The sequence below is a fragment of the Varanus komodoensis genome, unplaced genomic scaffold (assembly GCF_004798865.1).
Source record: "Varanus komodoensis strain SLA01 unplaced genomic scaffold, ASM479886v1 scaffold6_2, whole genome shotgun sequence".
Lineage (NCBI taxonomy): Eukaryota > Metazoa > Chordata > Lepidosauria > Squamata > Varanidae > Varanus > Varanus komodoensis.
In genome coordinates, this window is record NW_025336346.1 from 5,504,413 (window position 1) to 5,530,610 (window position 26,198).

At 42.4% G+C, this 26,198-nt stretch overlaps 1 protein-coding gene across 1 annotated transcript in view; it reads left to right on the top strand.

Annotated features, from left to right (window-relative positions):
- The first annotated feature begins 16,727 nt into the window (after positions 1–16,727).
- Positions 16,728–26,198, top strand: part of SEMA3G (semaphorin 3G) — a 52,266-nt gene continuing 42,795 nt past the window's right edge. The window contains exon 1 of the mRNA XM_044451446.1: positions 16,728–16,809. Within this exon, the coding sequence (XP_044307381.1) occupies positions 16,738–16,809 (72 nt within the window). The 5' untranslated portion in view covers positions 16,728–16,737. The remainder of the gene's footprint in view (positions 16,810–26,198) is intronic.

Genomic DNA, 26,198 nt, shown 5'->3' on the forward strand with positions numbered 1-26,198 from the left:
CTTCATTTAATCGCTGCAGCTGAACCAGAAGAACAGGGAAAGCGTTGGTGGGGTGGCAGGGGGCTCTAAGGGGCAAACTGGAATGTTGGGCTTGAGCGATCCTTCCAGGATTGGCATGTGTGTCAACAGCTGGGGAATTGTCCAAGATTGCTAACACCTGACTCCTCCACCCTTGGAGATGGGAGTTTTACTGCCTTCACGGGTGAGAGATAGACTGCTGCATGTGTGCCAGATGGACAATCCCTTTGGGGATTTATCTTCCCAAGGCTCATATTTTATCACCGTTGCACAGCGGAACGAACACGCTACAGGGTTGACATGAACCATCTGACCTGCTGGAGCCTGCTGCTGCTTATGGGAGACCATATGACTTTCCAAACCTTCCTCCCCCATGCACTGGCCTCTTCCCACCAAGGGTGTGTCAGCTCTAAAGCATTTTGCCATGCAGTTATTCACTGCTGCAACAGCATGAGGGAATGTTATGGGGAGAGAGCTGGCGGCCCACCTATGCTTTCTGTAGGTTGAGCTTAGGAAACGGGATGCTTAAAACAGCAGCACTCAGCCCAGGGAGCAATTAACAATTTGGTTTCCATTTTTGGATCAGAACTTTTAACACTTCAGTTTGATTTTATAGATACTAGCTTTAAAGAAAGTTACATATGTAGTTTGGACATTTTTAACTTGTTCTGAACCAATTCGAACATGTGTTAGTCAGATTAATATCAAAATCTTAAAGTTATATATATTTAATAAAAGCTGCATAGCAAAGATAAACGTGAGACAAGTTCTATATTTTAAAATATGGTATTTACATATGCTAATAGCACATCCTTCTGTTCTTTGTGAGACATTCTTAACCACCAGAAGACAGATAAATTTCAGTCTCCAGGTATTATTTCTGCATCAGCTTGTAGCTGCAAACAACAGAGCATACGATGCCACTTTAGAATGTTGTGCATGCTTTAGGCTACCCTTTCTAAAATAGAATATAGATGTATAAAAAGGGAAACTATTTCATACATCCATATCCAAAGAAAGAGCACCTGTCTTTGTGGACAGACCTAAACGCTTTTCTATGCATGGCATCAGTGTTGCATCTGCCATTCCCTTCTGAGCATTGATTATGGGTTCCTTAGGCAAGATTGTGGTCCTCCAGTTTCACTTAAGTTTGTTAACAAGCCTGGGTGAAGATTTTTGTTTTTTGTGGGGGAGGCGGGGTCGGATATATATGTCTGTGTGTGTGGGGGGGGCTTTTCTATACATGGCTGTTAATCCATTGCTTCTACTTCAGTTTTGCAGCTTCTATTACACAGCCTCTAAGCCAATTCCACATAAGTTAAGAAAGGAATCAAAACTACCTGCCAGGATCATATTGACCTTATACAAATCTATTGTGCAACTGCATTTGGAGCACAATGTACAATTCTGGTCACTGCAGCTAACTAAGGATCTTTTATTTCACTTTTTTACCACCCATTAGACAAAGCTCTCTGGACACTTTCCAAGACAATGATTTAAACCATAAAATACAATATTACAGCAAAACATAAAACAAGGTTGCATATGGGCCCTAGGAAGAGTCCAGATAGCCGTAGGAAAATTTGGAGTCCCATCTCAGATCTCAGAAACGTGCTCTGAGGTTGGAGCTAGGACTCCAAACTTCCAGTGTTCACCCTCCTAGGCTCTTGCAGCCATTGCAGAAAGAACCTTGGTTGTAGAGTTTTTTTGGGTGTTCTTGGGAGCAGGTATGGGAAGAGAGAGGCTTCACCAGCACACCTGGAATTGGGTGGTTCCTTAGCCTCCTCACCTCTTGCTGTGGGGCAAAAGACTTAGCCAAAGTCAGGCATTCGAGACTTTTGCTGGGTGGGAGGATTTCAGAGGGGACCATTGCCTCCATGCTCTTTCAAGCCTTGTTAGAATGCCTGTAATCCTCCCAAGTTTAGAGGGTTACAGGCCACCACATTAATTTGTATTGCCTAACTATAATGTAAAGCAGAATAAAACAGAAGTAGTGATCAAAGTAAAGGCCAGCAGCAGTGCAAAGAACTAAAAGTGCACTGAGACCTTTAAAAAAATCTGATGGCCAAAACCAACACAGAATTGGAGGAAGTGCAGAAAAGGGCAACTATTATGATCCAAGATAGGTAGGAGTGGGCAGAAGTTAGATCTCTAGATGCTTGGATTTCAACTTCCAGAAGGCTAGAGCAGCTTGTTGGAAATCTACCTTATTTTTCGCTCTATAAGACGCACCTGATCATAAGACGCACCTAGTTTTTAGAGGAGGAAAACAAGAAAAAAATATTCTGAATCAAATGGTTTACTAAACTATTTAATAAACTATAACAGAATACAGTAATACCATATTTCAACCTTGTAAAGTGAACAGCAGTCAACAGTGGCATTAAGAACCATCATCACTGTCATTAACAAAAGAGAGTTTAAAGTTCGAGTACTCTTCTAGTTTTCGTTGAACCCATAGAACTCATCATCACTAGAGTCAGAATTTATGAAGCTCTGTTGCTCACAATCACTGACATCACTTTCTTAGTCAGCAGTGGAATTATTGAAGGAATCCACAATCTACACCAGTTATACAGACAATTCAATAACAAATCTAAAAAAGCCAGTAATGTCCACGCTGCCCTACTAGTAAATAATAGAAAAAAACTTCTGACAAAAAATGAGATATTGTACGGTAAATCAAACACACAGCGGACTAAGTAGCCTTTGAAGAATAAACTGCATACACGAAGGTAATGCTGTTCAAATATCCACTGATCCTAAAAAAAATGTGTCTGATCAACTAACAGATAAATGATCCATGGAAAGCTTCCTGATAATCACAGGCACATTCCCCATCACTTCCCCATGGGCTTCATTAAAAGACGGGTTGCCATTTGAAAACACACACTGACCTGTGATTAACAGTTCTCACCTGCACTGGAGGAGGGGGTGGAGCAGGGCGAGCCGAGCGCGTGCCGGCCAGGTGGTGCCACATGGGGCCGGCAGTGTGCCGGCGGTGATCTTCCGGGCAGCGCGGTGGCGGCGGCAGGTCTTTCCAGGCGGTGGGGGTGAGCAGTTCCCGGGCGGTGGGGGTGAGCAGTCCATCTCTCCGTACGGCCAGCGGGTTAAAGCCCACGGCTCCTCCTCCTCTGCACCGCTCCCCCTGAGCAGCACAGCTCTCACCTGCGCCGGGGGGGGGGCGGAGCAGGGCGCACCGAGCGCGTGCCAGCCAGGTGGTGCCACGTGGTGCAGGCGGCCGGCAGCGTCCCGGGCGTTGGGCACACACACATTCGCTCTATAAGATGCACAGACATTTCCCCTTCTGAGGGGGAAAAAAGTGCATCTTATAGAGCAAAAAATACGGTACTTCATGCCTACCCTGATCAAGGAGTTGGAGCAATTCCCCTGTGAGGAAAGTTCTCGGCATTTGGGATGGTCTGGTGTAGAAAAATGATGAGTAAGGGAGACATGATAGAGGTATGGAGAAAGTGAATGGGGGGCATTTTCCTTTTTCTCTAATAAAAGTAGAATTTTGGCTCATCCAATGAAGCTCATTGGTGGGAGATTCAGGATAGATAAAAGGAAATGCTTCTCGTGTCGTGTATGGAATTTGCTACAACAAGCTGTAATGATGGCCACCAGTTTGGGTGGCTTTCAAAGGGGATTAGAGGCATTCATGGAGGTTAAGGCCATCAATGACTAGTGGTTCTGATGACTATATGCTATCTCCAGTATCAGAAAGCACAGTGCAGCAGTTGTTGGGGAACATGGGCAGAAGGGTGCTCTTGACTTGCCTGTGGGTTTCCCATGGGCTGTTGGTCTAAGCAGAATTCTGTGTGAATAGAATGCTGAACTAGATGGACCCTTGACCTGAACTGGAGTGACTCTTACGTTCTTAGGAAGTCAGCAACTCCATTATTTCATGCTTGGCATGAACTTTCCATTTGCCATGTGATTAATCCTATTCTACTGAGAGAACCCTTTTCCGAAATCTGATTATCTTGGTTAAATTCCCTTGCCCAAATCTTGCATATGTTTTTGATCTGCTCTTCTGGCCACACATCCAAATTGGAGCCTTTGATTATGTGTCCCTAGACATGATCCTGAATCAAAACATTTCCAGAGCCAATCTTGCGAATTCCTTGAAATGCTACTATCAAAATGTGCATTTCCCTGAAACTCATTACATGCATTTTGGCATTTAGATACCACAGATCTTAGCATACAACAGCAGCAGAGAGCAAAATAGAGTAATAAGCAATTGTTTTGGCTGACCTTCTCCAACCTGGAGCCCCCGGATGTATTGGATTACATCATCCTCAACCAGCATAGGGCAAAGAGACCAGTCTCTGTGCAAATCAATATCTGATATCAGTAGCTGAAAACCAGTGGAGAAGTACTTCAGTGTCTGAGAACACTGTAACTTGGCTCACATGTCACAACAATTCCTGGCCTGTTTAACTCAGGAATTGAGGTGGACAAGCAAGAATTATTGTTGGGTTAATCCTAAACAACCCTGAGTTCCAGGTTTGGAAGTGATCATGACCCTGGAAAGGGGAATTCAGTTGTTGACTGAAAGTGGAAACAAGTGCTTGGGAAGTAGTCTGCTCACTTGGGCTTGGCCCTGACGATTCTGGCATTAAACAACCTAGGATCCTAGGTACCAGGATCTCAGTCACTGACTCTAATGTAGCCCTTCTTGAATGAAGGAACTTTAAAGACAGGTGTCAACATGAAACTCCTCATCAAGAAATTCAACTCCATCTCCTGTGATGTGAACAAGGACCTTAACAAAACCACGTTATTTGTATTGTTACATATATAAGCCGTTGTTAGCCGTCCCGAGATGCCGAGGCGTGAGGAGACGGCATACAAAAGTTTTAAATAAATAAATAAATAAACAAACACAAGTCACCAACACAGGCACTCTGTGTGAGTTATCACTCAGCAAGTTCTGTGAATGGCCACTGTAAATAAGGTAATTATCACTGTATTTTCTGCCTTACAATTCCTGCTGATTTCACTCTTTCTGCCTTGCTCCCACATGTGTCTGTATGGGCACATCCGCAGGGCAACACCTCATGCGCCTGATGACATGGGCTGCAGTCAGCAAAAGCTTTTGACATAATGACTTTGCTGGTCTTTAAGGTGCTGCAAGGTTCACTGTTGTTTTTGCTGCAGCGGACTGATACGGCTACCCCTCTGGGAATCGTTAAATGGGGACAATTTGTCTCTGCTTTTCCTCTTCCTCCAAGGCCCCATCTTTCTCCTCTTTCCCACCCCATTGTTCTTTATTACTTTATCCCCCCGCCCCCACAATGTTTCACACTCCAAGACCTCAAATCCACCCCAGCTTTCAGCAGCTCCCGATAAAGCTCCATTCTGCAACTGTCAGGGAGTTATCCTTGTCACACTGATAGACTGTTTTATAGGGCATTTATCTTTTAGCCTTTTATCAGCAGCAAAGAGCCCTGCTGTCTTCACTCCAAGCTAATGACAGTTCCTTCCAACCTTCCAGTTGAGTGTTCCTAGCTGCAGAAATTGCTTGGGACTTGGGCCTTCAAGTCAGGATATACAAAAATGATATTCACAGACTGATAAGGTTCATTTCCAGCTGGTCAGATTCAGCACACACACTTGCACACCCCACTGGCCCCAGTGCTGCAACATTGTGGAGGGTGTGCTAAAAAATTGCCTAACAGTTCTCCAGCCCAAAGCAGAATCGTTGTGCTTCAAGGTAAAGTGGACATTTGAGCTGAAGATCGAATCTGTTTCTACTGCATCCAGTTTCGCTCCTCATAAAAAGTAAGGGTTGCAAACCCTTTCTTCTGATTCTCATTACAGTGACCAGAATTTATCTTTCACAGGGATAATAGATACTAAACATGTTGCAGACAAGCAGCTTCTCCCAAAATGGCAGCTCAAAATTTACATAGCTGCCTTAGCCCACAAATCTGATGCAAGGGCATGGGAACAAGTGGTGCAGTAGGAAGTGATCTAACTTTTATGGTACATGACAAATATTTGGGAGTGACTCCACCAGGCCTTGGTGGAGAACTTTTTGGAAGCCAGGCACTTTCATATAAAGGAGGTGGAAAGCTGTCAGCTAGGGCGAGTGCCCTTATTAAAGGAACAAAACTGACAGACACTACTGCAGAACTACAGGGATCTTGTTTCTTATTGGCAGAATTCCCTAGAAATACACAAACATGCATCAGTATTATAGGTGTGTGCATGCATGTGCTTGTGTACATATCAAAATGGCCACAATTGTACCTGGATGTTTTCTGCACCATGGCCAAGCTCCACCTGTAGGGGCTGGCAGCCTGCTGGATGGAGCCAAGCCCTTGTCTCAATCTGGAAGTCTCCCTGGGAGATGTTGCCTGCTGAAGGTCCTTCTGGAGGTCCCATCCTCTCCAAGGATTTACAGTTTTTTTGAAAGGTGAAGGACAAGTGCAAAAAGAATATGATTGTGCAGAAAGGATAATAATTGTTGACTTTCAGTGATTTTTCTTTCCCTTAACTATTTGATATTCTAGGAAACATTTGCTTAAGAATGCTTGGTGGGTTTTTTTTCTTTTTGTAACTTTTATGTGCATTCTTATTTATTTTTCTTTTTCCTCTCTTCTTTTCAATGTTTACTGTTATTAAAATAAAATTATATTAAAAAGGGAAGAAAGGTGAAGGACCAATATTGACTAACAGGAACTCAAAGGACACCAAGAATTGGAGCATGACATGATAGAAATCTGTGTCCTGTAGCTGCTGTTGTAATTGAAGGAAGATAGAAGAATAGGACTTGAAGGAAGTGGACAAGGAGCCTACACACAGAGCTGGAAGTGCAGTTGCTCTGTGCTGTGTTGGGCTGTCTGCTGAAAGGGACCAGAGAGAACTGTATTCCTTCCTTTTGCTGAAGGCTGAGAAGGAAGTCAGTACAGGGGTCATTGGGGGAAATTGTAGCTGCTGGAGACTGTAGTGGGAGTACAAGAGTGGAGCCCAACCTTCACTAAATCACTTCGCCTTGCTGACCTCAGACAAGTACAATGTCTGCGTCTGTAGAGATACATTTAGACAGGAGGGAGAAAACAACACAGTTAAAATGGTGGGCTTGAGTGTAAAGTGGGTGAATTTGTACTGGGACATACCTCAGAATATGTCCCAGTCTAAATTTTCATGATTAAAAGAACGCCAAGTATGATGATCACCTGCCAGACTCTGTTTTTCTTTAAAAAGTGTATGGGAGACACTTACTTTTAGACTTTCTCAAGTTCCTAGAGCATTGGGGAAAGTATAAAATGGCCTCTCCCATGGGCACTAATGGGAGTTAATAGGAAAAACTGAGGACCTTGCTGAGAACATGGGAATTCCTCCTTCTCTCATGGCTTGAGCTTTTCTTGAGCAAGTGGCATTGTTGACCTATCAAGAGAAAGCCAGGAAGTGGGAAGGAAGGGTTTCAAGTCTCTACTGGCACGATGATGGAAAAGTTCTGCTGTGGGAACTCTCTCTTCATGGCGTCCAGCAGAAGCTAGAAATTGCATCATTAGCATTTGCGCAAAAGGGAGTAAGATTTTGTTTAATCGTGTGCATGTATTTCTGTGTGCCCAATAACAACAGTATCATCTGCCCCAGCAGCTGTTCCACGGTGACACTGAGTGGGGAGCTGGTTTCTGCCAGTGATGCATCCAAGTCTCAAGTCAAGTCTCAAGTCTTTGTTTTCAAGTTCAACTCGAGTTGCAATAAATGTTCGAGTCAAGTCTCTCCTCAAGTCTTAAGGGCCAACTTTAACATAAAAAGGGAGGTGGAGTGGGGTGGGAGAGTTGTAACTCCCCATTGTTCCTGTCTGCACTGTTCTCAGTGATGCATTGAAGTCCTTTATTTCAACCATGATCTATTTACACAAAGCTGTGCTGTTATCTGAATGTATCAAGATTGCAATTTAGAAAAATGATTTTCTCAGCATGATTGGCTCCCAGCCTGACACTATTATTCCCCCTGGAAACACGTGGGAACAGAGCAGAGGCAGGAGGCAGGATGCTGAGGAGAGCAACGTGCACCAAAATAGCTGAAGACTTCCCCCTCTACAGGTAGTCCCCAGGTTACAGATGAGTTCCATTCCTGAGATTGTCCTTAAGTCTAATTTGTATGTGAGATGGGTAAGCCAAAGTTTGTCTTAGTATATGTACATATTTTACTTTCTGTGCATGTAAAGCACTTAAGAAACACTTCCATATTCACTAAAACATCGTAAACACAATAAAGCATTGTAATAATGATGATAATGCAGTAATAATAGGTAACTACAGGTACTGGGGGGAGGGGGAGAGTGAGTGAGAATCTGTGTGCAGGTATACAATATTGTAAAAAACAAAGGAATCATTTTTAAAATAGTTCAGCACATTCCTTCAAATCATTGTCTTATAGAGTTCAGCTTGCTCACTATCATTCTTGCATAGATTATAACAAGATCATGAATATGAAGCATTTTGAGCACTTTAACGTATTTTACATTGTTTGTTCGTTTTCTGAACATATTTCTGCTAATTTACAATAAACCATAAGAATAATAAAATGCCACCATTCCAAACAAAACCAAACCTAATCTAGTTTCCCTTTAGCATTTGCCTTTTCAACCAGGCCCTCAGCTGCTGCAAGGCCATTTATGCTGAGAAAAAGAAAATGGCTATAGAAACAACCCTTGAGGCCCACTTCATGAAAGTGATTCCAGTGGTGACCCCACCCCACCCCATCCCACTCCAGCAGCACAATCAAATCCTGGCTCTCCAGGACCAGGCCCATCTCCATCATCATTAGTTAATTAGGATTAGGAAGTTATGAATAAAAACAGGATTTCAAGCTTTAAAACAACAATGGAGCAGTAGGGAGAATTCCTCTGGGCACCTCTGCTTCTGCCCTTCCCAGAAACTGTTTTGCCATGCTTCTGCTTCATGGTTGTACCACACAAGCCCCAAAACACACTGGCTTGAGTATGCTTGAGCCAACACTGTGGAACAAAAAGCCATGAATATCTCTAGGGAGATATGTGGCCATTGATTATATGTTGCCAAATGTGTCCTGTGGTTCCCTAGAGATATGCATGGCATGACTTGGGATTTCTATTGTTTTTATGACTGCGTTGCTTTTTGCCACAGGGGAGGTAGTGGGAGGGAGTGACAAGGAGGTGGGTGCAGAGGAGGGTTGTGATACAGGTAGTCCCCGGGTTATGTGCTTATGAGCACGCAGACTGCCATAAACTCTATATGAATATCTTTAACAAAAACTGTAAACTAAGCTTTCTTGATCTCCAGGGAATCTCCAAGTGAGCCAAAAATGGCTCAGTTTCACGATAGGAAGGGAGAGGGGACTTGTTCCACCCACCATGTCCCCTGAGATGCTGCTTGGAAGACAAAGTGTGAAAGGGCTGGTAACAAGGACATGCAACTTTCAATTTCTCTCTCTTTAAACCCACCAACAGTTTTCTTTTGCCATTTGATTCTTCCCATTTAGATCTTTTAGCCACCAATCGCTCAATCCTGTTTCTTGGCCACCGAGGAATTTTAGACTTCCGGTCCTTGTACCTTGATGAATATCGTGACCGCCTATTTATTGGGGGAAAAGACACACTTTATTCCCTTCGGCTGGATCAGACCAACATGGATGCTAAGGAGGTGATGTTTTCAAGATTTTTTGTAAATCTAATATTTAAAATTATAACTGTTGTAGTAATGTTTAATGTTAAAATAGCACTTTTCTGACTCACTCAAGGCATTTTGCATATGGCTTTACAGGGAATGACAGAAGGTAGGCTGGTGTTCCTACCCACTTACAAAATGGGATGTGGATTTATTGATGATCACCCAAGTGAGGTCAAAACTTAGCTGAAGTTTAGCGAGAACTAGACTCCAGCTCATGTACTTAAGGCACAATCCTATGCATGTTTAAACTGAAAAGGGCCTTTTTTCCATCTAAACATGAATAATCTTGTGCCATTAAGCACTCCAGTATGTTGTACCTGTTTATTATACACAAGATAGGCAAGTCCTGTTAGTGTAGGGGTACTAACCCTCTTTCAGTCTGAGGGCTGAATTAATTTCAGGGGAAGGGGGGGTGGGAGTCATTCAAGTGATAGGTAGGGCTGAAAAAGGCTTGAAGCTCTTAACCACCAGCAGCTTAACCTTAGAAGAAGCATAGCATCCTTTTTGAATGGTGGGGTCATGCAAAAAGTACCACAAGTGAGAGGAAGAGGGTGAGGCCAGGGAAGGGGAAAAGCCTAGAGTCTGCCAGATTTGGCCATGGGACTGAAGTTCAACACCTTTCTGTTCTTCATGATCACCATCATCACACTGCATTGATACTCAGTCTTTCTTCCTCTTGCAAGGAGCCCAAGGTGGCTTACAATGCTCCACTCCATTTTATCCTCACCAGAGTGACTGGCCCAGAGCTTCATGGTCAAGTGGGGACTAGAATCTGATCTCTCAGGTCCCCAGTACAACATTCTCCCTACCACACCACACTGGATGCTTTGGGCAGCAAACAAATTAATCGGCTGAAAATGCCCCTAGAATATGAACAGATGAGCAGATAAAAAGTTCTGATTCTCAGGCTTTAGAGAAGCCAACAAAGGTGTCCAAAATCCTTGCTGGTTATTGGGTGTTTTTGTTGCTGCCAACAGCCTCTTAATATGGCCACTTTGTAAAATCTGAAAGTGGGATTATTCAAAGCGGTCTTAGTGGCTCTCCTTGCTGTATGGTGCTGTGGCCCCAGGACCCTGCCCACTTGCCTGAATCTTTTGGGGCCAGTTAAATATTATGGCCTCCTCAGACGAGATTGCCATATTAGGTAAACCCTTCTTCTTGTGCCACATGGAAAGCATAACATGCGAATAGTTCTGGCTTGTGTGCCGAGTAACCAGTTGGCTTCACTGACCGCTGACCTGTCAAGGGAAAGCCAGGAAGCTGGTGGGGGCTACGGATTTCAAGTCTCTGCTGACCCTATGCAGGAAAGGCTGGATAGGCTCTAGGGGGGCACAGCTTTTATTAATACTGTTCTTGCACTGTTTGGTGGATTGCCAGGCCTCTTTCATCCCATTGTCTCTTCCCTGAAGGGATCAAGTGGGATGCTCATCAACCCCAATGTCTGTTCCTGCAAGTGTGCACTTCTGCTAATGGGAGTGGGCATTTGTGTGCAGTAGTGCAAATGCAAAATTGCACCCCTGCAAAAACATTAAAAATTGGCCTGCAGGTCCGCAGAATCCATGCAACCCACCCAAAAAATCTGTTCCACTGCTGTGAGGGTTGTATTAATGGAAACTGGCATTCATTTGAATCAGTTGCAGGCTGTGCAGGCAGGTGGGGTGATTCTTTTGAGTAATGGCTTTAAATCTTACACACATGGAGTGGTACACCAGCATGAGCAAGGGCTTTTCAGTGGCCTCCACAAGAACACTTAAAATTATCCCTCAAAGGAGCCTTTCTTCCACAGAAACTGAAACTTGAGCTGAACAGAAGGAGCTCAGCAAAGTCAGGCCTTAAGCGCCTTCAGAGCACGGGGCAGACAACTTTATTAAATAGAAGTTGGAAATGTGACACCAGTTGGGGTAGGGAATTTGTGTAAGAAAGTTTCCAGCTCCAGAGAGATTACGTTGCAATTAAATGTAATTGGAGGCATGGGAAATCTGGACCATGTGACCAGGTTATGAGCAATTAATATAAGTTTACAATAAGAACTGCCTATCATATATGTTAAGTGATAAAATCAACTGCTAGGTCAAAACCCAGCAAAATTGTGCCAGGAAATGAGATGTTTGACCAGATAGATGTCTCTAGTATGTTTTAGCATGCAAATTGCTTTATGGTAATCATTCCTTTCCTCTTTCCAGTAATGCATTGAGGTAGGTCGTTCACGTTCTCACTTTACCCATGGAGAATCGCAGCTGTAAAGAGAAAGGCAAGGCTATCTAGAGAGGTCTGAGCCAATCTGGGGAGGGAGAGATCCCCCCCCCCACATCTGTCCAACATTATATCCACTGAGAACACAATCCTATGTATGTAGAAAATGTAGAAAAAAGTTCTACATTTTTTAGCATTCCCCTGACTGGTGAATTCTGGGAGTTGCAGGGCTGTTTTTGTTTAAATATGCATAGGATTCCTCCCTGAGTCATGCCCACTGAGGGCCATTCCATGAAACTGCTGGTACAGGCTGACTGTTCGTATCTTTGCTGGGATGAACAGAATTGCAGCCTAAGGGGCATATTGTGGGTTGCTTGTATTATATTTGTTCTGTGCAGGTGCACAGGTAGTGCACAGCATCTGACCACTGGCACAGAATGCGGCATCTTGAGAGATTAATGTTTAACTGCCTTAAGCTAGAATGATGTGGTCAGTGATTTCAAAGAGACAATCTAGTTGATTCTGACACGCCAGAATTTCCCATTATGCCCATTCCACAAAGCTAATTTTGAAAATGTGCTTCTTACAGAATCCCCTTCCTTTCACAACACAGCTCTAGCTACTGGGCAGGAGTGGGCAACTTGTGGCCTGCCAAGTATTTTGGCCTACAGCTCCCATGTTCCCTCAGCATAAGCTATGCTCTCAAGGGCTGATGGGGATTTTAGGCCAAATATTTGGAGGGCCATGAATTGCCCTCCCCTGCACTGGAACAAGGATTTTCTGCAAACCATTATGTGAGGACTGTCTAATGCTCATGTTCTTCAATCAGGGGAGGACTTGCAGCGGGAGATTCTGTGCACGTACAACTATATACATATGTGGTGGTGCGTTGGCTGGAGTGTTGGACTCGGAGGTCTACTTCCCACATGTCTGTGAAGTGCACGGGGTCACACTTTGGGCTAGTCACTGATTCTGAGCCCAACCTACTTTGCAGGGTTGCTGTTACGAGGGTAAAAGGAAAAGGAGAAGAAACTTGTAAGCCACTGTGGGTTCCTTGGAGCAGAAGAAAGGCAGGATATAAGTAAAACATCATAATGATGATAGTGGTGGTGGTGGTACTGGTACCCTTGAGCTCTCCATGCAACAGGGAAGCCAGAAAAAGGATTTCTGATAGCATGCAGAGGATTATACATGTTGAGCGCTGTATGTGATTAGACTCTTCTTTAAATTTTCAGATAAATCCATGTCAGTTGGGAACTGTGTGTGGTTTCTCCACTATACTTTTATGTGTACTGAGAACATGTGTCTACATTGTCAGATTTTAAAGCAGGAGGGACATCAGGTGAAATATCAGATGTGACCTGCTGCTAGATATACAACTGAACTGGAAATCTGGCCTGTATTTGGTGCCTAAGGGGTGCAAGTCTGGAGGGGAAAAAGTCCTGCCATTTCCAGCGTGCGCCAACTAACGTGGCTGCCTAAGGCAATGCTGCAAGTTGTAGGACTTTTTCTCTGCATGAGGCATCTAGTGCACACTTACGCTCTCCTACTTAACAGAAGTTTGTGGGACCTTTCCACAAAGTCCTCCTCTTTCCACAATGTCTCCCTCTTCTTTGTTTTCCAGCCATTTCACAAGTCATTTTCTTTAAAGAGAAAGGAAAATCAGCTGTCAAAATTCAGATTGCAACATAACAGAACAAAAGCCTTATTGAAAAGTTCCAGATCTGTTATATCACAGCTATAGATCAGTGGCTCCTGGTTGGTTAATAAAATATACAGAAAGGTGGAAAAGTACAAAACCCTGGAAAAAGCCCTGTGTAAAGGACACATTTCCTCCTGCAACAAAAATATAAGAAGAAACCCCAGGAAAGTAGTGGGTCAGACCCCTCATGTAGGAAGACCTATATGTGCATAGGATTGTGTCTTAAGCACAGTTGAGTTCTCTATGAACTTTTGCTATTTATTTTTTTAAAAAATACTTACCTTTTCAGGTTTTTAAAAATGGCAGCTGAGAAACAGAACTTTGTTTCAGTTCTTAGCTATTCTATGTACTTTTGTTTCACTGAACCTACCATTTAATATATTCCACCCATCCCAATTTTTAGCTGGTAATGCACATCAGAACAGACCTATGAAATGTTGAAATGTTCCATGAAACAAGAACAAACTTGTGATTACTAATCACACGGCATTTCTTCCTGAAGATACTTTGAAAGGAGAATTTTGAGCACTATTTCTTAGTTATAGGTTTTAGCCTTAGTTAGAGCAAGAAGATCAAACAGTTGGTGCATTGCTATGTCCTTGAGGTTATCAGACCACTCAAAAGGGAAATGGCAGATCAAAGGAGACCCTTCTCCTCTACTTCAGGGAAGAAGATGAAGAATGAGAAGAAGTGTTTCTCCTGAATTCTCTGCCAGTCCGTCAGCCTGTAAAACAAACCGTATAAAAAAATTCTTGGTTTACATAAACAGTTGCTAGGGTGGTGAATAAAGAGACAAGTTGTAAGGCCAGGTTAGGGTTAACCAGATGTCTGTATTGAAAAGGAACACTCTTAATTCGTTCCCAATTCAGGAAACTGTAACTCAGTGTAGCATAATGGATAGCTGGTGTTTCGGATAAAACAACCCCAGAGATTACTTTAGTTTGGAAATATTGATCTGACATCTTATATTCATTTTATCAGAATAAATGGGGAGCAACATCCATTATAGGCAACAGAATAAGAGCTTGTTTCAGCCCATACATAAGTTCTTTCTCTTTTTCTTCCATGGGCATTATCGTGAATCATTTTAACTTCCATTATGATCTACTCACTGATCCTTCCTTATGGTACTTGGCTTCTTTTCACAGTTATTCTGTCCCTTCTGCTTCCAGGTCTCCCAGTGAATGCGCAAGACATGCCTTAACCGTATTGCAATACAGTCGTACCTCAGCTCACGAATGCCTTGGTTCACGAACAAATAGGGTCACGAAAAAAATGTCATTAAAATTTTGACTTGGGTTGCCAACTCCACAATGGGTGGCGACCAAGATCGCAGCCATCTCCCCACCCCCACCCCCAAGTGGGGAGATGGCCACGATTCCAGTGCTGTTAGTGCAGGGAAGATGTGCGTGATCACAGGCGTGCTCCTGCAGGACAGACGGGCACAATCTCGGCTATTCCACCCCCTCAGCCAGCACGACTGTGGCCATCTCCCCATCCCCCCGAGTGGGGAGATGGCCGTGCTCATGCTGGGGGCGGGAGGGGAGATGGCCGAGATTGCGCCCGTCTCTCCCTCCCCCAGCACGCCCTGTTCGCGCCCGTCTCTTCCTCCCCCAGTGCGCTCACGATCAATTGCGCCCATCTCTCCCCCCGCACCCCCCAGCGTGCCGGGATGACAGGCGCGTGCTAGGATGATGGGCACCTGCAGGGATGACAGGCGTGATCTCGGTCGTGCTGTGGGGGCGGGGAGATGGCTGCACTTGTGCTGGGGGTGGGGGAGATGGCCACGATCTTTGATGTTGTCACTTTGCTTCACATTTTTCTGATTTAAAAAATGGTTACAGAACGGATTAACCTTATTTACATTGAATCCTATTGGGATATTTAACTTGGCTCACAACCAATTTGGGTCACGACCAGAGTCCTGGAACAGATTAAGTTTGTGAGCCAAAGTACCACTGTATGTTCTCGTTCTCCACTGGACTGGGTTGCCCCCTTTCCTCTGCCTGATCAGTCTTTATTTTTTCAGCCTTCCTTAATCTCCCTCTTCTCTTGTTGAGACAATTTCTTTTCATAGTAATCAATATATATAAATTTCCTTTCTTGTCATATTGCTCCTCTCTAAGTCTCTGTTCTGTCTTCTCATACACTTCTCATACATAATTATAACACTGATTCTTCTATGTTTTTGCTAGCAGTGCCTGATCTTTTTAATCTACCTGGCTTAAGCTGTTGGTGGTCTTCCCCTCCTCACCATTTTATCTATGGTTATTTCCCTGTTGTTTGTTACTCCTGTTCTTCTGCTTCTGAACTTTCATGGCCTTGTCATATGTCAGCACAAGATAGTGGCCTCCAGATGTTTTGGCCTCCAGCTGCCATCATCCCAAGCAAGCACGGTCAATGGTCAGGCTCGATGGGAGCTGACATTCAAAGTATCTGGAGGGCATCGGGTTGGGTGCAGAAGATTCTTTCTGGCTTTACTTATGCTAGATGTTTGCTTCTTGCTTTACTTGTTCTGTCCTGCAAACTCTTTCGGCTGATTCGTTACAACAAGTATTATATCGGGTACAGCAGAACTGAGTTCAAGCACTACCACCTGCCTGCTTTCCCAACTACCTACCCATTTCTGGTTATCCATACTGATTCCTTAGACTCCTTGCATACAAGGCTACTTGAATTAGAATGCTATCAGCTAACATTATCCTGGTGAAAGTGTTGAACTAATTCATTGTTGGCAATAAAAATTGATCTCATATTGGTTTTAGTTGATTTTACTTTAAATTGTTTTATTTAATGTTTTATATTATATTTTAACTTGATATTTATTTATATTTATATTTGGATTATATTGTTAATATGTTTTGAATATGTTGATTTAATGTTATTGTTTGTAGAATGGTGTGTTGTTTTATTGTGAGCTGGGCAGAGAAGCTGGATAAGGGCTATTGTAGTGGCATATAAAATCTATTGAAAAATAAACTACCAATTCAACAAGGAATTTTGAGTGTGTCTGTGTGCACGTGCGCAGGCATGTGTGTGCAAATCAATAGTGACAGAGCAGATACTGAAGGCAAGAGGTCTTCTGCACCAAAGAACCTCACACCCAGTGCTATGTCAATAAATGTCTTGCACTCACTTGTCTGGCTTATGTTACAGATTTACTGGCCGCCTCTCCCAGGACAGAAAGAAGAATGTTTTCGGAAAGGAAAAGACTCGGTGGTGAGTCACGCCATTGCTAGTAAAGCATCTCAATGGATTTGCTTTGTCTTTCCTCTTCTCTGGAATGACATATTTCAAATGAATGTACAGCTACAGGGAAAGGGTGGATTGCTTATTCTTTTGCAATCATTGTTATTAGTTGATTCTGTTTTCCATTCATAGAAACATAGAAACAGAGTGAGTCAGAAGGGGTCTCCCAGGCCATCTAGTGTGACCTCTGGCACCAGCCGGCTCCACTCATGACATGCCCACCATGTGGATGTCCAGCCTATCCTTGAATACCCACACCAATGGGGCCTCAACCACCTCCCGGGGAAGCCCATTCCACACCCTTGGGGTCCTGACTGTCAGGAAGTGCTTCCTGGACTTCCCTTCCCTTCCCCATTCCATTCCCTTCCATTCTTCCTTCACAGAGGGCTTATGCATGGTTAAACTATCATCACCTCTTCCCAAGAAACCTGAGAATTATAGTTCTGTGCAGGGCTTAGAACGCACCTGAACGGCGTTCCAGCACCTTTTTTTCAATGGATTTTACGAAGTGATTTTGAATCGTAGCAGATCAGCAGCAAACATCATTAACATAGTGCCTGCAGGCTGCTATGGTGTCCGCTATCTGATAGTGAGAGATAGCTACTTGGGACGCTGCTCGGCTTGGGATTGGTGTGTGTGCTTACTGCCGGCGGGGACGTGAGTTCCGGCACTTTTTTTTTTTTTTTTTTTTTACAAAAAAAGCACTGGTTCTGTGTGGGACAATGGGTTTATCAGACTAAGACTTCTTAACACCTCACCAATTTTTTGTGGATCACCATCATATTTATTGTGCAAAACCATAAGGATATAAAAGCCCTGTTGGCCCAGCCTGAGGGTCCATCGTGTCCAGCATTCTGCTCACACAGTGGCCAACACCCCTGGGAACTCAAAACCAAATGTACTTTGTTTTATCTTAGTGTGATGTTGGTTTTTTAAAAAAAATATTTTAAATGTTTGTAAGCCATCCAGGGACCCGACTGGCTAAAGGCATGGTATAGAATTTTTTAAATAAACTCCTAAGTAGAACATGAGTCCAACAGCATCTTCCTGCCCCAGCAATTGGGGTATTTAGGTATATTGTTTCTGATACTGGAGACAAATTGCCGATCATGGCTAGAAGCCACTGATAGCCTTCTTCTTCATGAATTCATCCAGTCCCTTTTAAAGACCTTCAGATTCATGGCTATCACTTCATCATGTGGAATAAATTCCAGAGTTTAACTATGTACTGTGTGAAGAAGGACTTTCTTTTATCTTTCCTGAAGTTCAACCAATCAACATCATGGGATGACCCTAGACTGTAGCATTATGAAAAAGAAGGGAAAAGTTTACCTACCCACTTAACTTTCTCCATGCCTTGCATCATTCATGACTTTTATCATGTTTTCCCTTACTTTTTGTCTAAGTTAAACAATCCCAGAAGTTGTAACCTTTCTTCACAGGGAAGTTGCTCCAGCCCCTTGATTATTTCGGTTGCCCTTTTCTACAACTGTACAGCTATACTACGTTCAGTCATGTCATACTGCAAGGGCAGTATGGTATTGGCAGTTCTGTTCTCCCAACAATCCTTTTGAAGCTCTCCACAATCCCTTTTTAACTACCCCAAATAATGTTGTGTAATCTGCAAACTTGACCACTACATTTTTCCCTCCTAGTTCCAGATAATATATCAATAAATTGAAAAGCACTGGTTCTAATACAGATCCCTACTGGGACTCCATGTTTACATCACTCCACTGAGAGAATGGACTGTTTATCTCCCCTGTGTGTTTTCTATTCCTTTACCAGTTACTGGTCCATAAGAGGACCCTCTTGCCTCTTATTCTAGGACTGCTAAGTTTGCTCAGGAGTCTTTGGTAAGACTTGGTCAAAAATCAGCCATGGAACTCACTGGATGACTTTGGGCCAGTCATACTCAGCCTAACCTACCTCACAGGGTTGCTTTTGTGAAGATAAGATGGAAAGGGGGAGAACATGTAAGCCACCTTGAATTCCTGGGAAGTAAAAGGCAGGATATAGATATAATACTTAAATAAGCCTTTTGGAAGTCTAAGTAAAGAATGTCTATCAACCCTGCCCACATTTTTATTGACACCCTCCAAGATCTCTAAAAGATTAGTGAGACAGGAGTTACCTTTGCAGATGGTATTTGGGTTGATTCTTTTTCAGCTTATAAATTTACTAAATTTATTTTTAGTGATGCCTTCAGTCAATCTACCCAGAACAGACACTAAGGTTTCCAGTTCTTCATTTTGGTTCCTGAGTCCGGAGCCTATGGGCTCCGCACCTGCGGGTTATGCATTTCCTACACTGGAGACACCAGCCGCAGTAGCCTTCCCAGTAATAACCTGTTTCTTGGTACTAATGTTGGTCCTCAGCTTTGGAGGATGAAATAAGACTTGATGTCTACTACAAAACCATTTCCTCGGCATTCACCTGCATTCTCTCAGTGTGCCAAAGTGTGGATATTATGGCCGGCTTTTGTGTCCACAGTGTTGTGGCCATAGGGAGTGGCCATGTACTCTACTCTCAAACTGGGATTGGTGCTTGGAATACTCCATGCCCTATAGAAAATATTATTGGGCCAACTGGGAAGCAGATCGAGAATGGGAGGCCACTGTGACTACAAAAGGCATGGATACTGTCTCTCCCTTCTGTGTCTGTTTCTTGCCCACCAAATGGGGATGTTTTCTTTTTGCCTCCTCCTTGTCCAACTTGGGTCCAACAGTCATTGCTAGTCAGCCAGAGCCTTCCCTTCCGCAATCCGTTATCTGAATGAGACACATCATCTCCTCCAAGGTCAGTCCTGATCTTTATACCATTGCCTGCAGTTCCACAGGCTTCATCACACTAGTCTGACAATAAAGATGACTATCAATTCGATTATCTTCAAATCTTCACACTCTTCATAATGACCAGCATTGATTTAATCTCCTGATGCTATAGTGAGGAGCTTCAGGACCCTTCTCCACCACCTGCAGACATGGATCACTTTTCCAACCAAGTCTTGAGGATAACACAGTCCTCGTGCCTCAAAACCCAACAACTGGTACCAAAAATCAATTACCCAGTTTTAAATGCAGTGTGCACAGAAGCAGCTATGCTGATTGTGATTCTTTTCCTCCCCACTTTCCTGCCAGCTGTCCAGGAACTGGAAAGTTTCAGCTTAAAGTTGCCAACATCTTGTTGTCTAGAGAATATGGACAGGGTGTTAGAAAAAGATATAAAGCTTCTCATTTCCTATTCTTTGCCAAACTCAGTTATTATAGAGTTGTTACAAGGCCATTCTAGCAAAGTCCAGTCATCACTAATTGACAGGGAAAGTCAAGGCACAGGTAGGCAGATCTATTCTACAGCAGCTTTAAATCCAAAAGTGGCTAATTACCAGGCTACCATGTCTTGGTTGCAGCTCTTCTTCTGGGAGGAAATGTCATCATTATGCAGCTCTCTTCCTGAGGAACTGCAAGCAACAAGCAGGTGCCCACGGGCGCCCACAGCAGCAAGCAGTGAGCTGCCAAATACACTCAAAGAGATGCATGTGACTCCCAAACTTTGCTCTGGCCGCCACTGCTATCTCTCTCTTTTTTTATTAATAAAGATTTTTATTAAGATTTTAAACTAAAAACTAAAAAAGCATCAATCATCAAATACATCGGACCTACTGGGTCAGCCCCCTATAACATATCTTTTTAACATTCTGTAATCATATTCAAATCAATTTATAAAAATTTAAAAACATCTTTAAATCTAAGCCAAGTCCTGTTTCTTCAGCCAATCATAAAAAAGGTTCCAAGTTTGATAGAAGTCAGTATCTTCTTTCTCCTTCAGTAATAGAGTCAATCTGTCCATTTCTGCACAGTCCAGAATCTTTTTTAAAATCTGTTCCTCCGTGGGTAGTTTCTCACTCTTCCAGTATTGAGCAAGCGCAATCCTTGCTGCTGTGATTAAATGTAGCATCAAATACATTTCTTGTTTGCTAATATTTTCTGGTATAATGCCTAACAAGAAAATTTCAGGTTTAAAAGCTAAGGGTTTTTGTAGCATTTCCTCAAGCCATTTATGTATTTTAATCCAATACTTTTTCACATATTCACAGGTCCACCACATATGGTAAGAAGTAGCCACATCATGTTTACATTTTCAACATCCGTTTGACATATTTGGAAATATCTTAGCTAATCCACTTGGCGACAAATACCATCTATAAAACATTTTATATAAATTTTCTTTATACAAAGTTGCTAAAGTTACCTTAATATTTCTCTCCCATAGCTTTTGCCACTTTTCTAATTCAATATTATATCCAAAATTTTGTGCCCATGTTATCATAATTTCCTTAACCTGTTCCCCTTCCATTTTCCTGTCAAGTAAGAACTCATAAATTTTTTTAATCATTTTCTCATCTGTTTTTAGCATCATTTGATCAAAGGCTGTTAGGTCTTTATAAAACCCCCATATTTTACAGTCTTTAGCATATCTTGATTGCATCTGCACCTTATACCACCAAGAGATATTAAGTCCGTGTTCTTGTATTTCTTGATCTAGTTTCAGGCCTCCTCATCATATCATCATATCTTATGATCCCTTCAAAATTCAATTCATTTGGAGACACAAAAGCTTCCATAGGTGAAAGCCATCTTGGTAATTTATTATACAATTTTGACTGTAACTTTTCCCACACTGACATTAATGATCTTCTAATAAAGTGACTTAAAAAAGTCCCATGAGACTTCACTTTCTCGTACCACATATAAGCATGCCAACCCATTTGCAAATCATGACCTTCAAGATACAAAATTCTCTTATTTCGCAAGGTTATCCATTCTTTTAGCCAAGTTAAAATAGACACTTGATAGTACAACATCCAATCAGGAAGACCAAAACCCCCGTTCTTTTTGGTTTCCTGAAGCATTTTTAATTTAATCCTTGCTTTCTTTTTTCTCCAAATAAATCTTGAAATTTGAAAATTTAAATCCTCAAAACATTTTTTATCAATTTTTACGGGAACCATTTGGAACAAAAACAAAAGTTTTGGTAGTATATTCATTTTAACAAGTGCTATGCTTCCCATCAAAGGCAATTGTAAATTGGCCCATTTTTCCAGATCACCTTTAATATCCTTCAATAATTTATCGTAATTGTCTTCTTTCAAAGTTGTGCATTTAGCTGTAAGATAGATTACCAAGTATTTAACCTTTTTAACAATCTGCAAGTCCACTTGTTCTTGGAGTCTTTTTTTCTGATCTTGCATAAGATTTTTAACTAAAAGTTTCATTTTTTCTTTATTTATTTTCATCCCCGTAACCTCACCATATTCTTCAATCAGTTGTAAAAGTTTAGGGATTATTACAAAAGTTTCCTCTGTTATGAAGACCAAATCATCTGCGAAGGCTTGCAATTTATACTTTTCATCCCTAATTTTAGCACCTTTAATGTCTTCATCATCCCTGACATTTCTATTCAAGACCTCTAAAGTCAGAATGAACAACAGGGGTGACAACGGGCATCCTTGCCTTGTACCCTTTTGTATCTCTATAGCCCTTGTAAGTTCTCCATTAATTAAAATCCTGGCCAATTGCCTTTGATAGGTGCTTGAACATTCATGAATTTTCCCCCAAACTCCATTTGTGCTATCTGTTGCTTCATGAATTGCCAATTAACATTATCAAAGACTTTCTGGGCATCCAAAAACAGTAGGGCCATTGATTTTTCCGTGTGTGTCTCATAGTATTCTAGAATATCCAAGATAGTCCTCAGGTTGTTCTTCATTTGTCTTTTAGACAGGAAACCATTTTGGTCTGGATGAATAAAGTCTATTAAAAACTTCTTCAACCTTTCTGCTAATATAGAGGCAAAAATTTTATAGTCCACATTTAGTAATGATATAGGTGTGTAATTTTGAATCTGTGTTAAGTCCATATCTTCTTTTGGTATTAATGTGATATTTGCCTCTGTCCAAGTGTCTGGTATTTTAGCATTGAACAATGCTTCATTACATATATCTTTAAGAAATGTAGCAAAAACTCCCTCAAAAGATTTGTAAAATTCAGCTGGTAGCCCATCCGGACCAGGGGTTTTATCGTTCTTTTGTCGCATGATTGCCTCTGTTATTTCCATAGTTGTTACTTCTTGATTCAATAAATTTTGATACTTTTCTGGTAGTTTTGGTAAGTCTCTCTTTCATATGAATTCTTTTACCTTCTCGATCAAAATCTCCTCCTTCCGGTATAACCTTGCAAAAAAAATCTTCAGCTATTTTCTTAATTTGTGTATTTTGTACCTGTAGTCATCCTTCTCCATCTTTCAGTTTCAAAATCAGTCTCTTCTCTCTTTCTTTTTTTACTTTATATGCTAGCCATTTCCCCGGTTTATTAGCATTTTCAAAAAAATTCTGTTTAGCCAGTTTCATTTGCTTAGTAAGTTCATTTGTATCCAAGAGATTCAATTTGTGCTTTAAAGTATTCATTTGGACCCTAAGATTTCTTTTTGTTGGATCCTCCTGCAGTTCTTGTTCCCGTTTCCTCAGTTCTTCTACTAATGTTGCTCACTCTTGCTTTTTCTTTTTATTTATTTTTGCTGAGTAGGTTATCAGTCCCCTGACATAGGCTTTAGCTGTATCCCAGACATTCTGTAAAGAAGTTTCTTCCGCTTTGTTTATCTGAAAGAATATTTGCATTTCTTTGCTTATCTCTTCTGTAAATTTTTTATCTTTTAGTAACGCTTTATCTAGACTCCATCTGGGCGTTCTTACAGCTCCTTTCAGTGATATAAATACAGGATTATGATCTGCCCAGACATTTGTCTCCATTTCAGCTTCTATCAAATCTGGAACTAAGTCTGGAGTTATCCAAACCATATCAGTTCTAGACCATGACCTATGTCTGTTTGAATAAAAAGAATAATTGGCAGAAGTAGGGTTTTTATGCCTCCAGGCATCTATCAATCTGAGTTCTTCAATCATGTTGGAACAAGGCTTTGGAACTGCTATATATCTCAAGGTAGGGATGCTTTTTCAGAAACAACCCCCCCCCCCCACAAGACAATGCTTCTTAGATGGGCTGGAGTTCTTAGAGGTGAAGCTGCTCATACCAGAGTGGAGTCTCTTAGCGGTGCTCAAGGGCTTGATGGCAAGCCCTTTAGGACTGCCATATTTTGACGCCTTACTTGGAAGGAGGCATTTCCCATCAAAATTTTCTCATGTATAGAAGTTCCCAAAATGAGCCTTCACACAGGCAGAAAGCCTTCTGTTGTGACTGCACAGATGACCACTTGAGAAACCAGTTACAGGTAAGCAACCCGTTCATCCCCTTGTGGATTCCATTTTAAAATTGTTGGTACATTCTCCAGTCCAAACATATTTTTGTAAGAAAGTCACCAATGTAATATTTGCGTTCTTTAACCATCTGGGCCCAGTGATATATTAACTTTCACCTTGTCAATAAGGTAGAGCATCTTTCCCAGCTCTGTTTGACTCAGTTCCTCAGACATCGTTTGTGAAAACATCACCTCAGGAGAAATTACCTGTCCTGTCTTTTCTGCAGGGAAGGCAGATGAAAAGAATTCGTGCAGCTTTTCCACATTCAACTTATGCTTCTTTTGTGTCCTTTAACTCCATTATTTAATGGTTCAGCTGCCTCTCTAGCTGGATTCCTGCTTCTTATATGCTTAAATATGTTGCTATGTCTTATTTATTTATGCTATTGCTGCCCTGAGACACTGTAAAGGGTGGGATACAAAAATTTTCAATAAACAAACAAACAAATACTCTTTATTGTTGCTCTTGCAGGCGGGTTGCAAAGAAACCCAACACAAGGGACCCCAGTGGGATCCTTGGGCCATTCCAAGGACTGAGAGTACTTGGAGACTGAGGAGAGCAGGTGTGCCAATTACAGCCTTTCCTGGGGAGACAGATCATGCCACAGACACAAATGTCCAGATTGCTTCTAGATTGGCCTAGTATAGTGCACTCTGTGGGACCGCCCTTGAAAAATGTCTGGATCAGTGCAAAAGGCAGCAGTGATGTTACTGATAAGAACCTGGTTGTTTCATTGGGTTCCTTTTTTGTTTCTGGGTGCTAGTTCTTACCTTTTCAAAGCCTGAACTGTTTGGGACTTGGAGAGATGACATAGGCTGGCCCACATGCTGCACTTCTCACGGGAGGCATTTCTGACAGGCAGAGGATGGGGATGCAGCAACAGCTCAGTTATGGAATTCATTGTCTGGGGAGGTCCCGCTTTCCACTTCATTGCGTGCATTCCGACCGAAAGCTTAAACTGCCTGCCTGCCTGCTTTCTGTCTGTCTGTCTGTCTGTCTGTCTGTCCGTCTGTCTGTCTGTCTCCACCTCCCCCATTTCCAAGCTGCCTTTAGGGCAGAAAATGACCTTGTCACAAAGCCCATTTTTTTTGCTACTGTTCATTCTTCTTGAACTTTCTTGGCAGCGGTTTAATTTTTTTGGATTGTCGTTGCTGGATTGTGTTTTTTGTTTGGGTTTGTTTGTACAGTATTTTGACTGTAAACCATTCCAAGTGCATTATTTGGGGTATGAAAGGGGGATACAGATAATTTTAATAAGCCAGTGCATGTTTGGTATGATTTTATAGTATTTTTCTCATAGTTGCAGAACTTCCCAGGGTTGACACTATTCAACTTCATCCCAGTACTCAGGGAACTGCGATCGAAAGATGAATGCCTGGCCCAAAGTATTTCAGAGACCTCCTGCCTAGGCTGCGATCTGCATCCAGGTTGTCCAGTGTGAATCGCCATTAGTGCTGCTGGCGTACCACTGAAGAAGCAAGGGGAAATATCGGTGGGCGCTTCTGCTCAAGATTCATTGCACATTTGCTTTCCCAGCTGTGTACTGCCAGCTCTTTAAATATCACTTCACTTCTCAGTCGTGCAAGCAGTTTTTTAAAAGCCTAATCTGAGACAATGGGGACATTGAGGGGGCCTTGGAGGGGATCCCCACCCCTTGCTGACAGTCCATCCCAAAGTAATTGCTCCCAAGAGCGGCCGTCACTCACCTCACCCTCCACGTGTTTATTTTGCAATCTGTCACTAACGGCTGCAGGCTCTGAAGTAGCCCTTTAAAATCCCTGCTCCGTGCTATTCTAGAGGGTGGCTTTTGCAGAAACAAAAATACAGAATCCCTAAAACCAACCATTTAAGAACCTAACAGGACTCCTGCTGAATCAGGCCAACGGCTGATCTAGTTCAGCGTTATCTTCACACAGTGGCCAGCCAGTGCCCTGTGGAAAGCCCACAGGTAGGACATGAGTGCAAGAGCACTCTCTTGCCCATCTTCCCCAGCAGTTGGTAAACAATGGCGTGCTCTTCTGAGAAGGGCAATGCAGTATTCCTG